At 44.0% G+C, this 26754-nt stretch overlaps 2 protein-coding genes across 2 annotated transcripts in view; both read right to left on the reverse strand.

The window, feature by feature from the left end:
- Positions 1–16945, reverse strand: part of NR2E3 (nuclear receptor subfamily 2 group E member 3) — an 86171-nt gene extending 69226 nt beyond the window's left edge. Inside the window, exons 1-3 of the mRNA XM_030191541.1 lie at positions 16861–16945; positions 2181–2419; positions 246–374 (exon numbers count right to left, since the gene is read on the reverse strand). Coding sequence (XP_030047401.1) covers positions 246–374; positions 2181–2419; positions 16861–16945 — 453 coding nt within the window. The remainder of the gene's footprint in view (positions 1–245; positions 375–2180; positions 2420–16860) is intronic.
- A 5499-nt stretch (positions 16946–22444) lies between these two features.
- The window catches only part of LOC115458066 (dual oxidase 1-like), a 287347-nt gene continuing 283037 nt past the window's right edge, over positions 22445–26754 (reverse strand). Inside the window, exons 34-35 of the mRNA XM_030187873.1 lie at positions 24542–24674; positions 22445–22901 (exon numbers count right to left, since the gene is read on the reverse strand). Coding sequence (XP_030043733.1) covers positions 24552–24674 — 123 coding nt within the window. The 3' untranslated portion in view covers positions 22445–22901; positions 24542–24551. The remainder of the gene's footprint in view (positions 22902–24541; positions 24675–26754) is intronic.

A 26754-nucleotide genomic window follows, 5' to 3' on the forward strand; every position in this document is an offset into this window, starting at 1 on the left:
TATGAAGATATTCAACCTGATGAACTCTTACTAAGGAACTGCTTTGCTTCTTAACAGGAAAAGAGATTCGAGTAAATCTGATTTAATGGTAGAAGACCAGAGTCCTCATATTTAAATATCTCTTTGAGAAATCTATAAAACATTTCCTTTGGTGTAGCTGAAATCGATTGAGGAAAATTAAGCAGTCTCAAATTCAAACTTTTAGTATAATTCTCAAAATTTTCAGTCTTTTGATACAATATCACCTTATCTTGACTAAGCATAGATTGAGTAGATTTCACCTGCAGTATATGCTTACTGATGTCTTCCACTCTTGGCAAAGAAGCAAAGTCCTTTTCCAGCTTCTGAATCCATTCAGACCAGGATTCCAGAACCTGCCAAATGGGATCCAGTGTAATTATGGTAGGTTTCACCAATGATCCAACATAAGAGGCCAGTTATCCAGATTGGCTTTCCAAAGCATCCCTGGAGGAGAAACACCCAATGTTGACTCTTGAGTCACTGGAAAATGTGCCGCTAAGAACTCTGATGAATAGAATTCAAGATGGCGTCCGTGAGAGGAGATGTGCTTTGAACGCTCTTGTTCCTCCACCGTGCCTCGCTAAGCTTTCTTTCTTATCCCTCGATTTATGGGAAAAAGAAAGGGGAAGACTGGGGCTAAAGCCTCCTCTAGCCCTGGCAATATCCCAGCTATGCGACAGATTACGATGGAGGCGTTTTGCGCTCAAGCGCATGGCACACAACTTCCAACCCTGGTTGGGTCTCTGGATTTTCGCGGAGACTTTAGCTTGGAGACGGCGTCCCTGAGCCCGCCTCAGCAAACGGTACCGCCGAGGCCCATCGGAGGAATAATTCTGGCTGGAGAATCTCTGTCTTTGTTAGCAGAGGCTACAGGAGGCCCAGCGGGATTTTCTACACCGGAAAACTTACCATCTCAACGGAGTCCGAGTGAGGATGTTTCCTCAGTTTCTCCTATTCTGGGTACTCCTATGGTGATTCCTGGCGGATGTGTGAGACCATCCGTTGTTACACTTGAAATCCTGTGGGATGCAATACAAGCCCTAAGCTTAACAATGCAACAATCCTCGAATTCTCTTAAAGCTGAAGCAGCCGAAATCAAATAACAACATCAATCGTTATGCGAGAGGGTGAGAGTACAGGAGGAAAAACGCGAGGTAAATGAATATGAGATTAAAAAACTTCAAACTTGTGTTGAGACACTAGTGAATGATAGTGATAAGTGGCAGAAGAAAACTGAATTTGTAGAGAACCAATTGCGGCGGAATAACCTGAGATTTTTGATTCCAAAGTCTCCCTTGGTGCCCGCAACAGAAATGTTGCGAAAATATTTCCTGCAAATCTTAGGTATTTCTGCTGACTTATTTCCTCCTATTGTAAAGGCGTATTATATTACAGGAATACAATCATCGCCAATTTCAACTCAAAATTTAACTGAACTCTTAGAAACCTCGCTGGAGGTAATAACTGAACATACAACCTTGCTGGTTACTTTCGCCTTCGAGTCAGATAGGAATAACATCTTGAGGCTATTCTTCAGAAATATTTCCCAACAATTTTTCGGGGCTGGGATACAAGTTTACCCGGATTTGAGTAGATCTACACAAAGACGGAGAAAGGAATTCCTGGCGTTGAGGTCACGGACTTTAGCACTGGGAGGAACTTTTGTCCTGAAATTCTCTTACAGATGTTTAATTTCTTTAAATTCAGTTAACTATGTGTTCTTTGACCCGGTTAAATTGTTACAATTTATTACAGTTAAGGAAAGCGGCAATGTTGAGAGGTCTTTGATTGCTCCACCGGTTAGCTGAAACCGCTGGCTGGTATTTGTGTTATAACCTCTCAGCTTTTTGGTTATTGATAGGATAAATTTCCTTAAAATTATTTCCTTATATCTTGAATTCTATGTGTGGACAAATTTAAAAGTTATTTTTCCTGTTATCTACTAGAAGATGTTATTTTTTTTTTTCTCTATTCTCATGACATTTATTTTATGTAAATGTATGATTGAAAATTAATAAAGATTAAATTTAAAAAAAAAAGAACTCTGATGAATCTGTCAGTGTCCTGCTCTGTGCCATTTGCAACAGTCCCTGCTCCGCCATAGCAGACGACTCCAAAAGCAGGTTCTCACTTATGCATGGGGGAGGTGCAGGACCTACCAGGCTGAGTGATACTTCAGTCCCAAAACTCAGGTTCTTCTTTTCACTGTGAGCAGCCAGAACACCCAACTGACTACAAATAAAAGAGGTGATCTCAGACTGCTTAAGCTGGGGAACAATAGCCCCACCGGCAGGCATAGAAACCTTCCCCCTACGCTTTGGCATTAATAAATGTAAGTTGAACAAATTAGTTCTTAAGAACACAGAGATAAACAGCATGTCCTCGTGTGGCATCAATACTAAAAAAGAATTGGGATATTATAAAAACTCATCCAGTGTTTTCATCACAATCTTTAAGAAACGCTTACTCCAGAGATTCCAATTTAAAAGAAATCCTGAGTCTGGCAGCTTTGCCGTCAATTGAACCAATTCCTTCATCTATCACTTTTGGGTACAAAAAATGTTCCCGATATTCTTTCTGCAGTATCACCTTTGAATGTACTGAATTTAGAAACCCCAAGGATGGGAGGATTTACCAGCTACAATATGCCACTACATGCAATACAGATTATGTGGTATATGCTTGATTGTGTCCCTGCAATAAATTATATATAGGAAAAACAATGTGTTGCCTCTTTACAAGGTTGTGTGAACATAAATCAAGTATTACAGTAAAATTGGGGCACCTTTAGCAGCACATTGCAAGAGTTATTGCCATCAGTTTGATTCCCTGAAATGTTGGGTGATCACTCATGTTCAACAATCTATCCGTGGTGGTGATAGAGGTAGACTACTTCTCCAGCAAGAACAATGTTGAATATATCATGTCAACACAATTGAACCAGATAGACTCAACACAGTGCTCCTGTGGGCTGCATTTTTATGATTTTTAATTTGGTAGTAGTTACATAGTAACATAGTAACATAGCAGATGACAGCAGAAAAAGACCTGCACGGTCCATCCAGTCTGCCCAACAAGATAACTCATATTTGCTGCTTTTTGTGTATACCCTACTTTGATTTGTACCTGTGCTCTTCAGGGCACAGACCGTATAAGTCTGCCCAGCACTATCCCTGCCTCCCAACCACCAGCCCCTCCTCCCAACCACCGGCTCTGGCACAGACCGTACAAGTCTGTCCAGCACTATCCCTACCTCCCAACCACCAGTCCCGCTGCCCACCACCGGCTCTGGCACAAACCGTATAAGTCTGCCCAGCACTATCCCTGCCTCCCAACCACCAGCCCCGTCTCCCGATCTTGACTAAGCTCCTGAGGATCCATTCCTTCGGCACAGGATTCCTTTATGCTTATCCCATGCATGTTTGAATTCCGTTACCGTTTTCATTTCCACCACCTCCCGCGGGAGGGCATTCCAAGCATCCACTACTCTCTCCGTGAAAAAATACTTCCTGACATTTTTCTTGAGTCTGCCCCCCTTCAATCTCATTTCATGTCCTCTCATTCTACCACCTTCCCATCTCCGGAAAAGGTTCGTTTGCGGATTAATACCTTTCAAATATTTGAACGTCTGTATCATATCACCCCTGTTTCTCCTTTCCTCCAGAGTATACATGTTTAGTTCAGTGAGTCTCTCCTCATACGTCTTGTAACGCAAATCCCATACCATGCTCGTAGCTTTTCTTGCACGCTTCAATTCTTTTTACATCCTTAATAAGATACGGCCTCCAAACTGAACACAATACTCCAGGGTGGGGCCTTACCAACGACTTATACAGGGGCATCAACACCCCCTTTCTTCTGCTGGTCACACCTCTCTCTATACAGCCTAACAACCTTCTAGCTACGGCCACCCGCCTTGTCACACTGTTTCATCACCTTCAAATCCTCAGATACTATCACCCCAAGATCCCTCTCTCCCGCCCCGTACCTATCAGAACTCTCCCCGCCTAACACATACGTCTCTCGTGGATTTTCTATTCCCTAAGTGCATCACTTTGCATTTCTTGGCATTGAATTTTAATTAATCACTAAATAGCTCCAGTCTTATTGAATACAAAATATCTTTATTAAACACGTGTGCTTCAAAACCTGCTCACGTGTATTTAAAACCTTTATTCACAAACAATATTCTCTTATATCTTTCATACTCATTCACACCTTATAGTACCTGCATAGAAAATCTATAACAAGGAGGATTTATATATACATGACTTTCTTGAATATCATTACACACTGTGTCAGAGTTCATAATTTCTTGTCTCTCAAAGAGACTTCACAGGAGTAGAAATACGGGACCTTTGCATGTGTCCATTCACTCTGCTCTTCCGGTTTCCGGTTTCTCATAAAGTTTCATGAAAGTTCAAGACAAACCCCCACACACTTCTCTGGGGATGAACAACTCCACTTGCAATAGATTTCAGGCACTACATAAGCAGAATGAGACTTTCAATCTCATAACTGCTGTTACTCCAGTCCTTAAGCAAACATCGGCTCCTTAATTGCCAAACCTTAGACCATTCTTCTAGCTTCCTCTGATCCTTTTTCATGTTTTCCACTCCCTCCCGGGTGTCCACTCTGTTACAGATCTTAGTATCATCCGCAAATAGGCAAACTTTACCTTCTAACCCTTCGGCAATGTCACTCACAAATATATTGAACAGAATCGGCCCCCAGCACCGATCCCTGAGGCACTCCACTACTCACCCTTTCCTTCCTCCGAGCGAATTCCATTCACCACCACCCTCTGGCGTCTGTCCGTCAACCAGTTCCTAACCCAGTTCACCACTTCAGGTCCTATCTTCAGCCCCCCAGTTATTTAAGAGCCTCCTGTGGGGAACCGTGTCAAAAGCTTTGCTGAAATCTAAGTAGATTACGTCCATAGCTCGTCCCTGATTCAATTCTCCTGTCACCCAATCAAAGAACTCAATGAGATTCGTTTGGCACAATTTCCCTTTCGTAAAACCATGTTGTCTTGGATCTTGCAACTTATTGGCTTCCAGAAATTCACTATCCTTTCCTTCAGCATCGCTTCCATTACTTTTCCAATAACCGAAGTGAGGCTTACCGGCCTGTAGTTTCCAGCTTCTCCCTATCAGCACTTTTGTGAAGAGGGACCACCTCCGCCGTTTCTCCAATCCCTCGGAACCTTTCCCGTCTGCAAGGATATATTAAACAAATCTTTAAGAGGACCCACCAAAACCTCTCTGAGCTCCCTCAATATCCTGGGGTGGATCCCGTCTGGTCCCATGGCTTTGTCCACCTTTAGCTTTTCAAGTTGTTGATACACACTTTCTTCCGTGAACGGTGCTCTATCCACTTTATTATCAATTGTATTATTTCCAGTCCATCGCGGTCCTTCTCCAGGATTTTCTTCTGTGAAAACAGAACAAAAGTATCTATTTAGCAAATTTGCTTTTTCTTCATCATTTTCCACATAGCGGTTCACAGTATCTTTTAGTCTCACAATTCCCTTTTTAGTCATTCTCCTTTCACTAATATACCTGAAGAAATTTTTGTCACCCCTCCTTACATTTCTAGCCATTTGTTCTTCCGCTTGCGCTTTTGCCAGTCGTATCTCTCTCTTGGCTTCTTTCATTTTCATCCTGTATTCCTCCATGTGTTCCTTTTCTTGAGTTTTTCCTGTATTTCTGGAACGCCAACTCTTTAGCCTTTATTTTCTCAACCACTTGCTTGGAGAACCATATCGGTTTCCTTTTTCTCTTTTATTTACTTTCCTTACATAAAGTTAATGGTGAGATTAGTTTTTTGTGAGATAGTTAGATGAACCACGATTCGTTCAGACAGCCAGCATTCCTTTAAACTTCTGATGTCAATTTTGTGCTATTGGTCCAAGTTACATAACTGTGATTGGTTCAAGTTGACAGTGTCTCTTTAAATTTTCAGCGCCATTTTTGCTCGCGTTGTTTCTCAGTAGCGAGCATGAGCAGTTAAGCAGAATTTACTAAAAAGTTTTTGTAATTAGGACATTAACAGAGCACGAGTAATGGAGAGCCTAGTACTAGTAATTTTAATCATAATAATTTTTGGCATTCTGGTACAAGAAGCATTTTGACTTCCAAATTCTTATTTCCATAGGGTAATGTTAGGCTGAGTCTCCAGAAAAAGCCATCGCGAAATGGGTCCCCGTCGGGACCTCAGCCTTGACTCAAGATTAACTCAAGATTAAGAGTTTCATGCTATATAGCTAATGGGAAGTAATGATCTTCATGCTACACAGCAAATGAAATGCAATTCCATTAATTGAAGATTGGACACTTATGCCTTGGCTCTATTAGAGCTACTGCTGTGCTTCTAAAGCTAAGTATTTGGTTTTCTTACACATATACTGATGAACAGTTGACATTTTTTTATATATATATATGTTTGATTGTTGGATAGATGGTGGAATGGATTATTAAAGTTTTGTTTATTTTTTGGATCTACCCTGCATGATTTTTCCTGGGAGGGTTTTCTTGACCAGGATTACTTTTTATCAATCACATTACAAAATAGCTATTGTCTAAAAAGAGCCTAAATATGTTGATTCTGGTCTTTCCTCCCCATTTTTGAAAAATCATTCTTAAAAATAATTTATGGTCCTGAAAAATCATTATGGTCCTGTATTTCCACACTGTATGTTATTACATATATACCATTTTAATTTAGATAACTATTTTAAATAGATTTTGATTCGGCTTCTGTTAGGTCAAATCTCATCTACGCTCAATGGCTGTTACAGTCACACAATCAAAGACATTGTGCAGTACTATGCTTGTTCCAGTCCGCCTGATCCAGCTTGTTCTAGTCCACCCGATCCTGCTCTCCCTGCTTGCTCCAGTCCATCTGCTTCAACCTGTTCCAGTCCACTTGATCCATCTTCTCCCTGCTTGCTCCAGTCCATCTGCTTCAACCTGTTCCAGTCCACTTGATCCATCTTCTCCCTGCTTGCTCCAGTCATTCTGCTCCAGCTTGTTCCAGTCTGCCTGATCCAGCCTCTCCCTGCTTACTCCAGGCCTTCTGCCCCAACCAGCTTGCTCCAGACTGCCTGACTCAGCCTGTTCCAGTCTGTCTGCCTCAGCTTGTTCCAATCCGTCTGCTTCAGCTTGTTCCAGCCTGTTCCAGTCTGTCTGCTTCAGCTTGTTCTAGTCCGCCAGCTCCTGCTTCAAACCATTCCAGTACTGCTGCTGTGCTCTCCACTGAACTCACCCTGCTCCTGCCACTCAACCTGCCTACTAGCCAATCACCTGACTGACTACCACCCACCCTTACACCTGCCTTCATCCCAGCCCATCTTCCTACCAACTCATCACTCCCAACTCATCACTCCCTGCCCAACTGCTCACCCTCACCTGCCTGTCTCCCAGCCCACCCACCTGCCCTGTGTACACCTCAGTCACTACTCATGGCCCCCATTCACATCCTATTCCTTGCCCTGTCCCTCCCTAATCTTTTCCCCCTCCCACCGCTGTATACCACACGATCTCACTACCCATCCCTGTCCTCTTCCGTCCTGCTCACTACTGCAATACCCTACCTACCCCTTTACTCCACCACCTCACCATCCCTACTGTCCTCCTCCTCCTTCCTAGCTCTCAACCTTCAACACCTACTTCCTGCCATGAACCCTTCCCCTTTCCTCCTAAGCGCATCCCGTCTTCGTCGCCCTTCCTCACCCACCCTTCTCCGCACTCTCTTGCTCCTTCTCCTGCTATCCGCGGGTGACATCAACCCCAACCCAGGTCCCCCACACCTGTCCTCGTCCTCATCTCATCTATGCAAACGTCCCCACGATTTCTCCAATCTCATCTCTATTCCCCTCCTCCCCCCCCCTCCCTCCCCTTCTCGTGCTCCCTGTGGAACGCCCACTCGATCTGCAACAAACTTCCCTTCACCCACGATCTCTTCATCTCCCATTCCCTTCAACTGCTCGCCCTAACTGAAACCTGGCTCACCCCTGACGACTCTGCCTCAATCGCAGCCCTATGCCACGGTGGTTATCTTTTTTCCCATTCGCCCCGCCCAACTGGCCGCGGTGGCGGCGTCGGGCTACTACTTTCGCCCTCCTGCAGTTTTCAACCTCTCCACCTACCTCAGTCTCACTGCTTCTCATCCTTTGAAGTTCACTCCATCTGTCTATTCCACCCACTGCCACTCAGAGTTGCAGTCATCTACCGCCCCCCTGATAAATCCCTCCCTTCCTTCCTTACCGACTTCGATGCCTGGCTCTCCGTTTTTCTTGAGCCCTCATCCCCATCCCTCATTCTTGGTGACTTCAACATTCACACTGATAACCCATTCGACTCTTATGTTTCTCAGTTCCTCACTCTTACCTCCTCCTTCAACCTCCAACTGAGCCCCACAACCCCTACTCACAAATCTGGCCACTGTCTTGATCTCGTCCTCTCTTCTACTTGCTCACCGTCCAATTTCTGCGTTTCAGCTCTTCCTATCTCTGACCACCACCTAATCACATTCACACTTCAGCACCCTCCCCCTCAATCTCGCCCAACACTAACTACTACGTCCAGAAATCTCCAGGCTGTTGACCCCCCCACCTTATCCTCTAGTATCTCTGATCTCCTCCCTTCCATCATGTCCTCCAAATCTGTTGACATAGCTGTCTCCACTTACAATGCCACTCTCTCCTCTGCTCTAGACACCCTTGCACCATCCATCTCCCGTCCCACAAGGCGTACCAATCCCCAGCTCTGGCTGACCCCTTGCACCCGTTACCTTCGCTCCTGCGCCCGTTCGGCTGAACGCCTCTGGAGGAAATCTCGCGCCCATACTGACTTCATTCACTTCAAATTCATGCTATCCTCCTTCCAATCCTCCCTAGTCCTCACTAAACAGGACTATTACACCCAACTAACTAACTCCCTCAGCTCTAACCCACGTCGTCTCTTCGCCACCCTCAATTCCCTCCTCAAAGTGCCCTCCGCTCCCACCCCCCCTCACTCTCTCCTCAATCTCTGGCCGACTACTTCTGTGACAAGGTCCAGAAGATCAACCTCGAATTCACCACCAAACCTTCTCCTCCTCTTCAGCCTATAACCCACTCTCTCAACCAACCTACCCAGGCCTCCTTCTCCTCTTTTCCTGCTATCACCGAAGAGGAAACCGCCCATCTCCTCTCCATCTCGAAATCCACCACCTGTTCCTCAGACCCCATCCCCACTAACTTACTTATCACCATCACTCCTACTATCACCCCCACCATCTGTCATATCCTCAACCTCTCTCTCTCCACTGCAACTGTCCCGGACACCTTCAAGCATACTACGGTCACACCACTCCTCAAAAAACCATCACTTGACCCTACCTGTCCCTCCAACTACCGCCCCATTTCCCTCCTACCCTTCCTCTCCAAGATACTTGAACGCGCCATTCACAGCCGCTGCATTGATTTTCTCTCCACTCATGCCATCCTTGATCCGCTCCAATCCGGCTTTCGCCCCCTACACTCGACAGAAACGGCACTATCTAAGGTCTGCAATGACCTGTTCCTCGCCAAATCCAAAGGTCACTACTCCATCCTCATCCTCCTCGACCTATCCGCCGCTTTCGACACTGTCAATCACAACCTACTTCTTGACACACTGTCCTCCTTTGGGTTCCAGGGCTCTGTCCTCTCCTGGTTCTCCTCCTATCTCACCCACCGTACCTTCAGAGTACACTCTCATGGTTCGTCCTCCTCCCCTATCCTGCTCTCTGTTGGAGTTCCTCAAGGCTCTGTCCTTGGGCCCCTTCTTTTCTCAATCTACACCTCTTCCTTAGGCTCCCCTGATCTCTTCTCATGGTTTCCACTATCATCTTTATGCTGACGACACCCAGCTTTATCTCTCCACACCAGAAATCACTGCGGAAACCCAGGCCAAGGTATCGGCCTGCTTATCCGACATTGCTGCCTGGATGTCCAACCGCCACCTGAAACTGAACATGGCCAAGACTGAACTTATTGTTTTCCCACCCAAACCCACTTTTCCTCTCCCTTCACTCTCTATCTCAGTTGATAAAACCCTCATCGTCCCCGTCTCATCTGCCCGCAACCTCGGTGTCATCTTCGACTCCTCCCTCTTCTTCTCTGCGCATATCCAGCAGATAGCCAAGACCTGTCGCTTCTTCCTCTATAACATTAGCAAAATTCGCCCCTTCCTCTCCGAGCACACCACCCGAACTCTCATCCACTCTCTCATTACCTCTCGCCTTGACTACTGCAACCTACTTCTCACCGGCCTCCCACTTAGCCATCTATCCCCCCTTCAGTCCATTCAGAACTCTGCCGCACGTCTTATCTTCCGCCTTAACTGATATACTCATATCACCCCTCTCCTCAAGTCACTTCATTGGCTTCCGATCAGATACCGAATACAGTTCAAGCTTCTCCTACTCACCTACAGATGCACTCGATCTGCAGCCCCTCCTTACCTCTCTACCCTCATCTCCCCTTACGTCCCTACCCGTAACCTCCGCTCTCAAGACAAATCCCTCCTTTCAGTACCCTTCTCCACCACCGCCAACTCTAGGCTTCGCCCTTTCTGCCTCGCCTCACCCCATGCTTGGAACAAACTCCCTGAGCCCATACGCCGGGCCCCCTCCCTACCCATCTTCAAATCATTGCTCAAAGCCCACCTCTTCAATGTCGCCTTTGGCACCTAATCACTTCATCTCTTCTCAGGAAATCTCATCTACCCCAACTTGACATTTCGTCTTTTAGAATGTAAGCTCTTCTGAGCAGGGACCATCCTTATTCGTTAATTTGTACAGCGCTGCGTAACCCTTGTAGCGCTCTAGAAATGTTAAGTAGTAGTAGTAGAAGTGACAGGCTGATGCAGGGCTAAAAACTTAGATAGTGAGCCCACTAGGGACAGGGAAAGAACCTACATATAATAAAATACAAACTGCTTTGATTGTACCACAAAACAACAGTATATTGCTAATATTGTGATTTACTTGCTGTGTTTTAAACTGGTTTGATATCTGTTTAATCTGAAAACTAGCAAAAGAATTAGATCTTTTGTTTGCTCCCTAAAAGTGTACCCTTCCCCCATCTGGCTTGTAAATCTGTAGGCTAAGGTAAGGCTGATAGTTTGTGTTGTAGGAGGAGCAGTTAAACCACATGGTCTTTACTGGCTCCTGCCTGAAGGATACACACAGATAAGAATTGCTCTGGCTTAATTCTGCATTTATATCTTTATATCTTTCCTGTTTTTGTTACATACTCTGCTAAAATTGTGATTTGCATGTCCCAATCCTTAGAGCTGTACACCTGGACATTTCTTCTGGTGAATTTAAGTGCAGCTCTTCAGATAGGTTACAGCGGAGACATTCCTATAGTCTTAAGCTTAAGCCCACCCACCCTGCCCCTCAACCTACCCACCCCAAGACGGACACTTCATAAATAACTTCCCCAAATACACTACTTATCACAAATTAACTCCACCCATATTACAACTGTCTCTGAAAAGAAAACCCCTCATTATCACAGGAATCCCCAGTCTTCTACTCACCAGCTAAGGATTACTGCTCTAATAATAAGAATCTCAGCCAACAGATCCATAGGCTGCTGTTCTCACTATATCACACCTGTTCATACCCATTTCAACCAATCAGGATGACTTTTATTCTCTGTAATAATTGTGGTGCTTTAGTTTCAAGACCAATTATCTGGAGACTTAAGGCTTGTCCTATCTGTCTGCAACTCACTAGATTAAAACACGAGCTCAGTAAAGTAAAACAGGAACTAGATGCACTTAAAGCAGCATCTAGGACCGCACAATATCATACTGCACAGAATCATACCAAATTATCACCACTACCACAAAGGATAAAACCACCTAAAAATAGATGGATCACTGTAGGCTCAGGCAGACTTCGTTATGTGACAAGAAAACATCTGACCTCACAAGTGTTACCCCTACAAAATTCTTTTACTCCATTACAGCACTGTGATGTTCTTGAAAACAGAATGGAAGCCAAAGAAAAAATAATAAAAGTGGAACAAAAAGATATGAAGGTACCCAAAGAGAAAAGAAACCCCCAAATCACTAATGTTGAAGCACATACCAGGAAATGTACATGGAAAGCGATGGCCACAAATGCTCGCAGTCTAAGCAATAAAGTTCATGACCTTCAAGCCCTGATGTTGGAGGCAGACTTAGACATTGTTGCAAACACGGAGACGTGGCTAAATGGTTCCCATGAATGGGATGCAAACATACCAGGCTATAATCTGTTTAGGAAGGATAGAGAGAGTCGTAAAGGTGGAGCAGTAGCTCCATATGTGAGAAATGATATCACAGCGTCTGAAATGACAGGGACCTGGGGAAAGGAAGAAGCGATATGGATCACCTTAAAAAGAGATGATAGAACCTCTGTCCACGTGGGTGTTGTCTACAGACCTCCGACACAATTGGAGGAATTAGATAAAGACCTGATCGCAGATATTCAAAAGTTGGGAAGCAAGAGAGAGGTGCTGTTGCTGGGAGATTTCAATCTGCCGGATGTAGATTGGAAGGTTCCGTCTGCGGAATCGGAAAGAAGTAGAGGGATGGTGGATGCTTTCCAAAGTGTTCTGCTCAGACAAATGGTGATGGAACCCACGAGGGAGGGAGCGACACTGGATCTGGTGCTCACAAATGGGGATAGCGTGTCAAATATCCGAGTGGGTGCCCACCTGGGCAGCAGTGACCATCAAACAGTTTGGTTTGATATAACATCTAAAGTGGAGAGCGGCCACTCAAAACTCAAAGTCCTGGATTTCAAGCGTCCTGACTTTAGTAAAATGGGGGAATACATGAGGAAGGAGATGATGGGCTGGGAGGAAGTACGAGAAGTGGAAGGACAGTGGTCCAGGCTGAAAGAAGCTATAAATAGGGCCACGAACCTTTATGTAAGGAAAGTAAATAAAAGCAAGAGAAAAAGGAAACCGATATGGTTCTCCAAGCAAGTGGTTGAGAAAATAAAGGCTAAAGAGTTGGCGTTCCAGAAATACAGAAAAACTCAAGAAAAGGAACACATGGAGGATTACCGGATGAAAATGAAAGAAGCAAAGAGAGAGATACGACTGGCAAAAGCGCAAGCGGAAGAACAAATGGCTAGAAATGTAAGGAGGGGTGACAAAAATTTCTTCAGGTATATTAGTGAAAGGAGAATGACTAAAAAGGGAATTGTGAGACTAAAAGATACTGCGAACCGCTATGTGGAAAATGATGAAGAAAAAGCAAATTTGCTAAATAGATACTTTTGTTCTGTTTTCACAGAGGAAAATCCTGGAGAAGGACCGCGATGGACTGGAAATATACAATTGAGAATGAAGTGGATAGAGCACCGTTCACAGAAGAAAGTGTGTATCAACAACTTGAAAAGCTAAAGGTGGACAAAGCCATGGGACCAGACGGGATCCACCCCAGGATATTGAGGGAGCTCAGAGAGGTTTTGGCGGGTCCTCTTAAAGATTTGTTTAATATATCCTTGCAGACGGGAAAGGTTCCGAGGGATTGGAGAACGGCAGAGGTGGTCCCTCTTCACAAAAGTGGTGATAGGGAAGAAGCTGGAAACTACAGGCCGGTAAGCCTCACTTCAGTTATTGGAAAAGTAATGGAAGCGATGCTGAAGGAAAGGATAGTGAATTTCCTGGAAGCCAATAAGTTGCAAGATCCGAGACAACATGGTTTTACGAAAGGGAAATCGTGCCAAACGAATCTCATTGAGTTCTTTGATTGGGTGACAGGAGAATTGAATCAGGGACGAGCTATGGACGTAATCTACTTAGATTTCAGCAAAGCTTTTGACACGGTTCCCCACAGGAGGCTCTTAAATAAACTGGAGGGGCTGAAGATAGGACCTGAAGTGGTGAACTGGGTTAGGAACTGGTTGAAGGACAGACGCCAGAGGGTGGTGATGAATGGAATTTGCTCGGAAGAGGGAAAAGTGAGTAGTGGAGTGCCTCAGGGATCGGTGCTGGGGCCGATTCTGTTCAATATATTGTGAGTGACATTGCCGAAGGGTTAGAAGGTAAAGTTTGCCTATTTGCGGATGATACTAAGATCTGTAACAGAGTGGACACCCGGGAGGGAGTGGAAAACATGAAAAAGGATCTGAGGAAGCTAGAAGAATGGTCTAAGGTTTGGCAATTAAAATTCAATGCCAAGAAATGCAAAGTGATTCACTTAGGGAATAGAAATCCACGGGAGACGTATGTGTTAGGCGGGGAGAGTCTGATAGGTACGGGCGGAGAGAGGGATCTTGGGGTGATAGTATCTGAGGATTTGAAGGCGATGAAACAGTGAGACAAGGCGATGGCCGTAGCTAGAAGGTTGTTAGGCTGTATAGAGAGAGGTGTGACCAGCAGAAGAAAGGGGGTGTTGATGCCCCTGTATAAGTCATTGGTGAGGCGCCACCTGGAGTATTGTGTTCAGTTTTGGAGGCCGTATCTTGTTAAGAATGTAAAAAGAATTGAAGCGGTGCAAAGAAAAGCTATAAGAATGGTATTAGATTTGCGTTACAAGATGTATGAGGAGAGACTTGCTGAACTAAACATGTATACTCTGGAGGAAAGGAGAAACAGGGGTGATATGATACAGACGTTCAAATATTTGAAAGGTATTAATCTGCAAACAAATCTTTTCCGGAGATGGGAAGATGGTAGAACGAGAGGACATGAAATGAGATTGAAGGGGGGCAGACTCAAGAAAAATGTCAGGAAGTATTTTTTCACGGAGAGAGTAGTGGATGCTTGGAATGCCCTCCCGCGGGAGGTGGTGGAAATGAAAACAATAACGGAATTCAAACATGCGTGGGATAAGCATAAAGGTATCCTGTGCTGAAGGAATGGATCTTCAGGAGCTTAGTCAAGATCGGGAGGTGGGGCTGGTGGTTGGGAGGCGGGGATAGTGCTGGGCAGACTTATACGGTCTGTGCCAGAGCCGGTGGTGGGAAGAGGGACTGGTGGTTGGGAGGCGGGGATAGTGCTGGACAGACTTGTACGGTCTGTGCCAGAGCCGGTGGTTGGGAGGTGAGGATAGTGCTGGGCAGACTTATACGGTCTGTGCCAGAGCCGGTGGTTTCATAGTAACATAGTAACATAGTAGATGATGGCAGAAAAAGACCTGCACGGTCCATCCAGTCTGCCCAACAAGATAACTCATATGTGCTACTTTTTGTGTATACCCTACTTTGAGTTGTACCTGTGCTCTTCAGGGCACAGACCATATAAGTCTGCCCAGCACTATCCCCGCCTCCCAACCACCGGCTCTGGCACAGACCTTATAAGTCTGCCCAGCACTATCCTCGCCTCCCAACCACCAGCCCCGCCTCCCAACCACCAGCTCTGGCACAGACCGTACAAGTCTGCCCAGCACTATCCCCGCCTCCCAACCACCAGTCCCGCTTCCCACCACCGGCTCTGGCACAGACCGTATTAGTCTGCCCAGTACTATCCCCGCCTTCCAACCACCAGCCCCGCCTCCCACCACCGGCTCTGGCACAGACCGTATAAGTCTGCCCAGCACTATCCTCGCCTCCCAACCACCAGCCCCGCCTCCCAACCACCAGCTCTGGCACAGACCGCATAAGTCTGCCCAGCACTATCCCTGCCTCCCAACCACCAGCCCCGCCTCCCGATCTTGACTAAGCTCCTGAGGATCCATTCCTTCTGCACAGGATTCCTTTATGCTTATCCCATGCATGTTTGAATTCTGTTACCGTTTTCATTTCCACCACCTCCCGCGAGAGGGCATTCCAAGCATCCACCACTCTCTCCGTGAAAAAATACTGACATTTTTCTTGAGTCTGCCCCCCTTCAATCTCATTTCATGTCCTCTCGTTCTACTGCCTTCCCATCTCCGGAAAAGGTTCGTTTGCGGATTAATACCTTTCAAATATTTGAACATCTGTATCATATCACCCCTGTTTCTCCTTTCCTCCAGAGTATCCATACCTCTCCACTCTCATCTCTCCCTACATTCCTCCCCAGGAACTCCATTCAGTGGGTAAATCTCTTTTATCTGCACCCTTCTCCTCCACCGCTAACTCCAGACTCCATTCCTTTTATCTTGCTGCACCATATGCCTGGAATAGACTTCCTGAGCCAGTATGTCAAGCTCCATCTCTGGCCGTCTTCAAATCTAAGCTAAAAGCTCACCTTTTTGATGCTGCTTTTAACTCCTAACCCTTATTCACTTGTTCAAAACCCTTATTTTATCATCCTCACTTTAATATTCCCTTATCTCTTGTTTGTCCTGTTTGTCTGTCCTAATTAGATTGTAAGCTCTGTTGAGGCGGCACTACCGAATGCCTTAAAAACAACGCACGATCTGACAGCCTTCCGGAAGTTACTGAAGACTAACTTGTTCAATAAGACTTATAAAAAGAATCCTTCATAAAAGACTTACCATCAAAACCGTACCAGAACTAGTCAACATTGAACTCTTTAATTTGGTTACTTTAATCACATTGTTATTATTGAACGTTATACTTTATCCTAGATCTCACATATGTGACATGAATTATTTCTTTACTTCTAATTTTCTTGATATCTTATGCTCCTTAATTGTAATAATACTCTGTTCTTCTCATTCCGTTAATGGCGATTGCCACTGCGGCATAATGTAGGCCACAAAAACTCACGGTTCAATGTGTTTATCAGTCTATATGGTACCACATCCCTGTTAGTTTTGCTGCTGCAGTCAAAAATACCTGTTTAGAAACTTTCAACCTCCAAGAAGTCTCTCAATGCCACCTGCCTGTTTTTTCCCCGTTTTCTTTTTTTCAACATACCAGCTCTAGAAGACCCCTCTTTAATCCTCATTGGTTTAGCCAAGTTGACAAGAATTGTTCTACCAAACAACTCAGATTCATTCATGTTGGTTGGGAGGAGGGGCAGGTGGTTGGGAGGCGGGGATAGTGCTGGGCAGACTTATACGGTCTGTGCCCTGAAGAGCACAGGTACAAATCAAAGTAGGGTATACACAAAAAGCAGCAAATATGAGTTATCTTGTTGGGCAGACTGGATGGACCGTGCAGGTCTTTTTCTGCCGTCATCTACTATGTTACTATGTATAACAAATCCCATTTATCCATTTACCCCCTTTACAGGTGTCGAGATGCCTCAGTTCAACAATGGTCTGGCTGCACTTTCAGGGCAAGTATGAATATATGTGTATTATTGCATAAAGAGAAAGGTACTACATATAGTACCCGCATGATATGTAGTTTTGGTGTAAATATCCATGTTCAAAGCTTTTCTGAGAATGGGAATTTTACTTGATTAAAACTTGTAATCCATGTGGGTTTACTATCATCTAAGGGGAAAAACAAGAGAGTCATTGATTGGCAAATATCCTGATCAATTGATACGGGAGGAGGAGTCTGGATCCATTATTTTACCTGGTAGTTTCCTCCTGCTCCTTTGTATTTCCAAGTCTTTCTGAGCCATGTTTTGGAGCTGGTGCTACTAGCTTTCATTTTTAGCTATCTAGGGATGTTCCTCTATCCCCATTTCCCTCAATACAAGTAGCTGGTCATTGTAATGACCGTCCTGGACCAGAAACCCTTTGCTGGGGCTCCTTTTGGAACTGTGAAATCATAGACTAGGTGTCACCCATATGCACCAACCATGGATTCTTTCTTTTGTAACTCCAGAAACTTTGAACTTGTGCACTTCTCTCTTAGATCTGTTCTTTTATTAAGCCTTCAGCTCAACAAAACAATGCAAAAGGCCTTTTTAACGGGATGTTTACTGAGTAGATTTTATTCATCTGCCACTGATCTAAGAAATGTGATCCAGTCTTTAGTTTTGTCGGGCCTTGATTACTGCAATTCTATTTGTAACCCCCTTTCCTCCCCAGCTGCATGGCCACACTACGAAACACGAGATCTTTAAACAAACTATGCAGAAGATCTAGCAGGCAAATTATTGAGGTTATGAAATGAAGACATTGATATAATTTGTAGGAAGCCAAATCCTTTGGATAGCAACATATTTTGTGAGTTCAACAGGAGGCTAAGGGCCATACTGAATACTGGAAGAGTGTAATGAACACTGGAGACTTTCTGGTGTATTACTTATCTCAGGGTAAGAATATTTGCAACTGCTTAAGTCCTATTTTCTGGTAGCTGCTCCTCTTGGCTTCTCAGCCCTTCTAGTATAATTCTCTTCACTTCTTCTCCAACTGATAGGGGTACCCTCATGCTTAATTAAAAAAAAAAACAAAAAACAAACCAAACCACCATCTATTACCAAACAAATTCTCCTGCCTCTACTTTCAACCTCAGGAAAAAAAAAACAGATCATCCCTTTAGGTCTTTGTTTACTCATCCACTTTAGGTATAATCCCTTTCTCTCTTCAGCACCATATATCCCAGAACTGAAAACACACTCGGAATATTACATTTCCCATTTCATACAGAGCTCTGCCATCTACTGGCAGAAACTGGTAATGTCTTCTAATCTTATATATCTCCAGATTAGCTGTATTACTACTACTACTTATCATTTCTATAGCGCTACTACACATACGCACATTCCTAGGACAGACACAATACATGGTGTTTTTACTATTTATTTTTAAGTTTCCATTGCACTCAATCACTCAATAAATTCCTTTGTGAAAGTATAAACGTCACCTTTTCTGGGACACCCACTCCTTTCACACATAGGGTTGCCAGATAGCACACTGCACCATTAACAGGTTGCACAGAATGCTGCAGTCCATGTGTCATTTGGAATGTGTTGCTTAGACTTTGTCTCCCACTCTCTATTCATTACATTAGTTACCCATTCCTTGGCACATTAAAAGCACAGTCATACATAGAATGTTGAGGCAGGAATTGGAGTGTTCAGGTCAAGATGTTCACAGACTCCCCAGTATTTTACAAAAGGCAGGACATGCAGGCGTACAAGTGTACAGCATTCATTTTACAAACCTACATGTGCAGAAAAAGAGCAGCATCACTCAGAAGCTTTAAATATGTTAAGCACTACAAGTGCAGTTCAATAGCCGGGCAGAGCACCTCTATTAAGCACCAGTTGGGTTTGTGAATGTACAGAATACCCTGCCTTTTCACAGGTAGCTTTGCACTTGTGTGTAAGTGGCAACAAAACAGCTAAGTGCTATTCTGTAAGGGTGCACATAAGTGTCGCTGCTTATAAGTACAAGGGGGCGGAGCATAGGGGTGCTGCTACTTATGCCTGTCACTTACAGAATACTGTAAGTTAGGTGAACCTTCTTGCATTTAGACATCCATGACTCAATCATGTCTATGGTTAGTGTGACTGCGGGCACCTAGATTTTAAGCACCCTGATACCAGTCTCTGCCAGATGCTGTTATAGTATAGGCTCTTACTGCGTGGCATTGGGGCACCTAAAAGGGGGGCATCCATCTATAGAATAATCCCCTACATCTACACACTAAGGTGAAAATTTCACAGCATACCCATGTACTTGGTTCTTACATGTTTATTTGTTGCATTTTTTAAAAAACTGCACGTACAAGAGGAACCAGTTAAAAAGAGGGGTGAAAGCTTTCTTCTGCATTTTTGAGGTGGGGATAACCCCAGATGTTAGCCCAGTTGCCTCTGAAGCACTGATGATAAGCCCAGGATCCAACAATTGGGTAGCTGACACTTGCATGTGCAAAAGTCATCAGGGAAATTGCTTGAAATATACGTGTATGCCCACTGTGAAAAAGGAAATACATGCATTCTTTTTCAGCCCACACAAACCACACCCCCTTAAAATCTCTGTATCTCGACCATTTAAATTGGAAACTGCTTTAATGCATTTGCTACTAGTGGTATGTCAAGATCAATAAACCAAATGTTTCTGAAATTTCCATGTATATGTGTGTGCTACTACAGACACATGTACATGCTTCAAAAATGGCTTCTTAAAATTAAAACTTTAAATTTAATTAATCATAAGTTCAGCGGTGAGGCCCTACTATATATCAGATTCATTCCAAGATTTTAGTGAGCAATTTATTTCCTTTCCTTTTATTTACTGCTTATTCAGTGCACACCCCATGTGATTTACAAGAAGACATATAAAACAATACAATGTCATAAGACAGCATAAACAAGAATGCTTTCAAACCCTTTGTTACACTTCCCAAGGTCCAACTCACCTCATAAGTCTTGCAGCAAAGTGGTCCACCATATTGGGATGATCTGTTAAAACGCTCTCTCACGGTACCACACCATTCAATTCTTTTGTGCCTGGTACTTAGTGTATCTTTATCCTGAGATCTCACTACTCAACCTGATACGCGAGTCACAGATTTTCTCTGTAGATACTTTGGACCCAGAGGACTCCTCACTTTAAAGCTAAGAGTATCTTACACCGGATCCTATTCTTTACCGGAAGCCAGTAATGTTGCTTCAGTACTGGGGTAACTGGTGATATCACCTTATTATATTTTTCATTCTGAATTGATAGTAAATGTTAAGTTCTAAATTGTGGTGTCCAAGAAGAAGCAACCCTTGAGGAAGCTTCATCAAAGTGAAACGATGGCCCTGTTTGGCTTATAAGATAAGTGCTTTAATATGGCGTTTTAACCATCACTCTTTTGTTTTTGTTTTAAGTTTAAATGATTGAGTTTGCACTAATTAAAAAAAGGGAATTTTTAGACCAATGAAAGAAAACGTGCTGCCACTGAAATCACGGCCATGACTATTTGAAAGGTTTCTGGTGTCTTGTCTCCCTAAAGAAGAAACAATTCATTAAGCATATGCTTTCAGGAGGCCCTCTTTGGAACAATGCAAGTGTTGAGAGGAGTGTTAGTGGTGAATCTGAGGGGCAGAGACCATTTCCAATATACCCCGGCACATAGGAGGTTCATTGTCATGGTATATGTAAAATAATCTGACAGACTGTGTATATCTTTAGCCATTCAGACGTAGGTGTCTAGCTTTGCTACCCATTTCCCATTAGAAGCAAAGGGGCAATTCAGTAACTGGCGCTCTTATTTAGGTGCTGGGATGATCCATGCTAAGCTAGTATTCCATAAAGAGCGCTCTGCGTGGAGTGTCCTTTATAGAATACTAGCTTAGCGTGCATTTCGTGACTAACAAAGGGCGCAGCATAAAAATAGGAGTGCAAAAACTTTTTTAGTAATAGCTGGTTCCCTGCTCCCTCTGCCCCAGAACAGGTTACTTCCTGTTCCGGGGCAGAGGAGCCAGCGGAGCCGACAGCCACGTCTGCTCCCAACACCCCTCCAGCAGCGTGTGTTGATGCAGGGTATGTTGATGCACCGGGGAGGGGGCTGTGTTGATGCTCCAGGGGGAGGGCGTGTTGATGCTCCGGGGGGGGGGGGGGGGGATGGTGTTGATGTGCCAGGGGTGTGTGTGTTGATGCTCCGGGAGGGGGTGTTGTTGTGCCGGGGGGGGGGGGGGCCATGCTGCACCCAGGGGGGTGCGCAGCGGCGATCCGCCCCGGGTGGCAGCTGACCTAGGAATGCCACTGCTAATTAGTACTGATAATTGATTGTTAGCGTTCAATTATCGGTGCTAAAAGTCTCGTTAGTCAATTAAATTGTATGCCCAACTTTGTGCATGCAATTTTTAGCAACATTTATAGAATTTGGGGGTTTGTGTGCAATGATTGACTATCGGGAGGCTTTTCAATGGGCCTTTGGATTTATATTGGTCTCTAGAGATTCTGAACACACTAAGGGGGTCTTTTACTAAGGTGCACTAGCATTTTTAGATTGCACTAAAAATCAGCTGGCGCTAAACGGTGAGATGTCCATTATGGGTATCTCAGCGTTTAGCACCAGCTAATTTTTAGTGCAATCTAAAAATGCTAGTGCACCTTAGTAAAAGACCCCCTAAATCTCAGTTCACCCAATGTTAAGTCATCTTGATTGTCTTTTAAGGTTGCGGGTTCTATTGATTTAGCATTAACTTTAGGTGCAGCATTTACGCCTGCCAATGGCTGGTGTAAATGCTTGCACCCAACCATTGTAAGGCATACACAAATCTAAGTATTCTATAACCATGCGCCTAAATTTTGGGAATGCCCTTGACTGCCTATGCCCCTCCCATGGCCATGCCCTATTAGGAGTTGCACACTATGAAATTTAAGCATGCAGATCCACGCATAACTTCTACTTACTGTCAATTTAGTACTTGCTAATGCCAATAATTGATTGCTATCACCTAATTGGCTAGTTTATGCCTGCCTCAGTGATTCACGCCCAAATCTGGGTGACATACAGAATCTGGGGGAAAATGGGAGAATCTCTCAAGTATCTTAGATCCTAGAATTTTTCCATTGTTCAGCTTACAAGGAGAAATCTTGCACCATTTTCTTAATAAAGTTAAAAAAAATTCTTTATCTTTCATTCATTTATGATCCAGAAATTATTTAATTAAAATACATTTATTTACAAGATAGTTGACACTGTTCAGAAATTGCTTTATGTAGAATGTTGAAGAGTTGACAGATCAAACTATTCCTTGTGAGAGGCTAACATCCAAGATAAAATATTTTGTCCCTATTGGTATTTATAAACCTACAAAGTGTGCTTTCACAAAATATCTACATTTGGTTTCTTTCTCAAAAGTCCTCCATCTGTAATTCTTTCAGACTCAAACTAGTTGGCACTGGAAATCTTCGCAAAACTGAATATTGTATACGTTTAACCTGAGGAGACCTCTGTCCATCCTGTGAATGCCTTGGACACGTTAAGTTGTTTTCTTTTCTATCTTGGTACCAAATGACCTAAGAATATTTCTATTTTATTTTTAAAATCCACTGTAGAAGATGCTCAGGTTCGATCAACTGGCACATCGCAGCTAACCATAGTTGAAGTAGCACCTGTAATGCAAAATGGGATACCATTACTGAGACCTAAATGAACTTAGACCTCTACACTTGTGCTATATCCAGGGCGGTACCTCGTCAAAATAGCCCCGACAAAATGGCCCAGACAAAATAGTCCTGACAAAAAAGCTCCAAACAAGAAAAGCTCCCGACATAGTAGTCCCTGACATAACAGCCACTGTCAAAACGGCCTGCCCACAATATAACCCTTGACAAGTTAGCCCCCCGACAAAAGGGCCCCGATCAGGCTGCCCAGAATATGGTAGTGCATTGTTTTCCTAATAATCTTACTTTGTCAAACAGGATAAGGTTGGCAAAACTATGAAAATGATGACAATATTGTTGGTTTTTGTTTTTAATTAGCATGTTGATGGAAGAATAGTTTCTTTAAATAGCAGAACAGATCATGAATACCAGTTTGTAGCTATAGAATTTTATTTATATATGCTTTATGCAATTGAATGCTGGTAGGAGTCTTTATCAGTGAATATTTCAGTTGTAGTTTATTATATTTTTTGTGATGTGTTATTTTTTCTTAGGGGCTGTTTTGTTTAGGGACTATTTTGGGTAGAGGCTATTTTGTCAAGGGTTGTTTTGTGTGAGGGGCCATTTTGTCAAGGGCTATTTTGTTAGGGTGTGAAATGTCAAGGGTTATTTTGTTACAAGGCTGTTTTGTCGGGGCTCTTTTGTTGGGGCTATTTTGTCAGGGCTATTATGACTGGGTGCCAGGCCTTCTTTCCTTTGTGGAATACTTGTGAAACAGGGTGCAGTATATACGTAAATATGATTTTAGGCTTCAGCACTTAGGCAGCCATAGAGCTTTTGTAAATGCTTGTGCCTAGATTGGGGATATAGACAAATGGGGCCTGATATTCAAAGTGATTTATGTTGGCAGGAATTGTTCAGGACCACTCAACTGCTGATATTCAGCAGTACTTAACAGGGCAGTGCCACTGAATATCGGCTCTGACTGCCCCCCAAAAAGTGGGGTACTGGAAGCAGCGTTGGGTAGGAGCTGGCAGGTATATGGATGCCGACAATATTCAGTGCCAGGACCCACATAAGTTTTAAAAACCTTTTTATAAGGCCTCCTGAGCCCCCTCAGGACCCCTCCTTCCTTCCCCCTTCCCTCAGACTGCGACCTTAAGTACCTTCCTCCTACTCCCCTGCAACAACCCCACACCTCTCCATTTTGGTAGGCCCCCCTGGTGGCCTACCTTCAAACCCTGGTGGTCTAGTGAGGACAAAGGGGGCAGGAGTGAAGCCCTCACTTCTGTCCCTAGCAGCAGCATCTGGAAAATGGCTGCCGTTACCTCTCATAGTGCTACCTTAAAAAAGTGCTGACTGCCACTTGCTGAATATCAGCCGGATAACTTGTAGTATTTTATAACTTATGTGAATGTGTGTGCTGTCCAGTCTCTGCCCAAGTGAATGCCACCTGCAAAGTACACACATATAAGATAGCGTGCACCTGGAATATTGTCATTTATGTGCAAATGTATTCACATACCCACATAAATGACTGGAATACTAGCGTTTACGCAAATACTTTGTCACCCATGTCTATGAGGTTCCTTCTAGGATTACCTCTAATATGCTTAACTATTTATACTCTCTAACAATAAAAAACATACTGAAGACAATTCAGAAGTTCTCATAGTGATGTGAAAAGTGTGCCAGATCTCGCTTGTTGAGCTGTTGACAAGCTTTCTCTACGTTCTTGGTCATGCCGGGAGGTCCACAGCTGAACACTCCAATTTTCTGCACCTAGATGAAAAGAACAAAGCATTCATGTATTGTCACCTTGGTATGCAAATCTGTCTCTTGCATATCACTGTGGATATCCTAAAACCCTGACTGGCTGGGTGAGCCATCGACCCTTCCCTTGTGGGTTCCGCCACCATTTGTCTGAGCAATGCCTGTCAAAGTGCCTTGCTCAGACAAATGGTGACGGAACCCACGAGGGAAGGGTCGATGCTGGATCTTATGCTCACAAATGGGGGTAGTGTTTCCAATATCTGGGTGGGTGCCCACCTATGTAATAGTGATCATCACATCGTATGGTTTGAAATAAGGGTGAAGGCGGAGTGCGGACGCACAAAACTCAAAGCACTGGATTTCAGACGTACTGATTTTGATAAAATGGATTGGGAAGGCACAGAAGATGTGGAAAAACAGTGGTCCAAGCTAAAGGCTGCTCTAAATATGGCGACTGATCTTTTTGTGAGGAAAGTATCACGATCATACTTAAACTTACATTACCCAAACTGCAAAGGACTAAAATACAAAACAACTTACGCACCTAAATTTCAGGAAATCATTAAAAACCCACCTCTTCAAAAAGGCCTATCCCACCGATCCATCGTAAATCCCCACACCCAGCAACACAGCACAACCAATGATCGTACTGGACAATTTATTATCCGCATTCTCTTCGACCTCATGATGCCTGACTCACATCTACCTCGTCCACAACATAACCTGTATTTGTTATCAACTGAACTGGCAAACGCCTTTACGGTACTATGTAAGCCACATTGAGCCTGCAAATAGGTGGGAAAATGTGGGGCACAAATGTAACAAACAAATAAATAAATAAATAAAGTAAACAAAAACAAGAGAAGCAGGAGGCCTATATGGTTCTCCAAACAAGTAGCTGAAAAAATAAGAGCAAAAGAGGCTTTGTTCAAGAAATACAAACGAATGCAACAAGAGGATCACGGAAAACATTATTGGATTAAACTCAAGGGAACATCTGGGAATGGAGTGGATACTGCACCGTTTATGGAAGAAAAAGTTTATAAACAGCTTGAGAATCTGAAGGTGGACAAAGCTATGGGGTCGGATGGCATACATCCCAGGATACTGAAGGAGCTCAGAAAGGTCCTGGTGGGACCTCTTAAAGATTTATTTAATAGATCTTTAGAGATGGGAGAGGCTCCGCGGGATTGGAGATGAGCGTATGTGGTCCCTCTTCACAAAAGTGGAGACAGGGAAGAAGTGGGAAACTACAGACTGGTAAGTCTCATGTCAGTGGTAGGAAAAATAATGGAGTCATTGCTGAAAGAAAGGATAGTTAACTTTCTAGAAGCCGACGGGTTACAGGACCCGAGGCAACATGGCTTTACCAAAGGAAAATCCTGCCAAACAAATCTTATTGACTTCTTTGACTGGGTGACCAAAGAACTGGATGAAGGACGTTCGCTAGATGTAATCTACTTGGACTTCAGCAAAGCCTTTGATACGGTCCCCCACAGAAGACTCGTAAATAAGCTGAAAGGTTTGAAATTAGGACTGAAAGTGGTGAACTGGATAAGAAACTGGTTGACCGGCAGGTGGCAGAGGGTGGTGGTAAATGGAATCCGCTCGGAGAAAAGGAAGGTGAGCAGTGGAGATCCTCAGTGGTCGGTGCTGGGGCCTATTCTGTTTAATATATTTGTGGGAGATGTTGCTGAAGGGTTGGAAGGAAAGGTGTGCCTTTTTGCAGATGACACGAAAATAGCCAATACAGTGGATACCTTGGAGGGAGTAGAAACGATAAGAAGGGATCTCCAAACCTTAGAAGAATGGTAGAGGGTTTGGCAGTTAAAATTTAATGCAAAGAAGTGTAGAGTGATGCACTTGGGGTGCAGAAACCCGAAAGAGAGATACCGAATAGGAGGGGAGAGATTAGTAAGCTCGACTCAGGAGACAGACCTTGGGGTGTTGGTGTCTGAGGATCTAAAGGTGAAGAAACAAAGCGACAAGGTGACGGCCATGACCAGAAGGATCCTAGGCTGCGTAGAGAGGGACGTAACCAGCAGAAGAAAGGAGGTGTTGATGCCCCTCTACAAGTTGTTGGTGAGGC

Source organism: Microcaecilia unicolor, chromosome 1, assembly GCF_901765095.1.
Source record: "Microcaecilia unicolor chromosome 1, aMicUni1.1, whole genome shotgun sequence".
In the NCBI taxonomy this organism is placed as follows: Eukaryota; Metazoa; Chordata; class Amphibia; order Gymnophiona; family Siphonopidae; genus Microcaecilia; species Microcaecilia unicolor.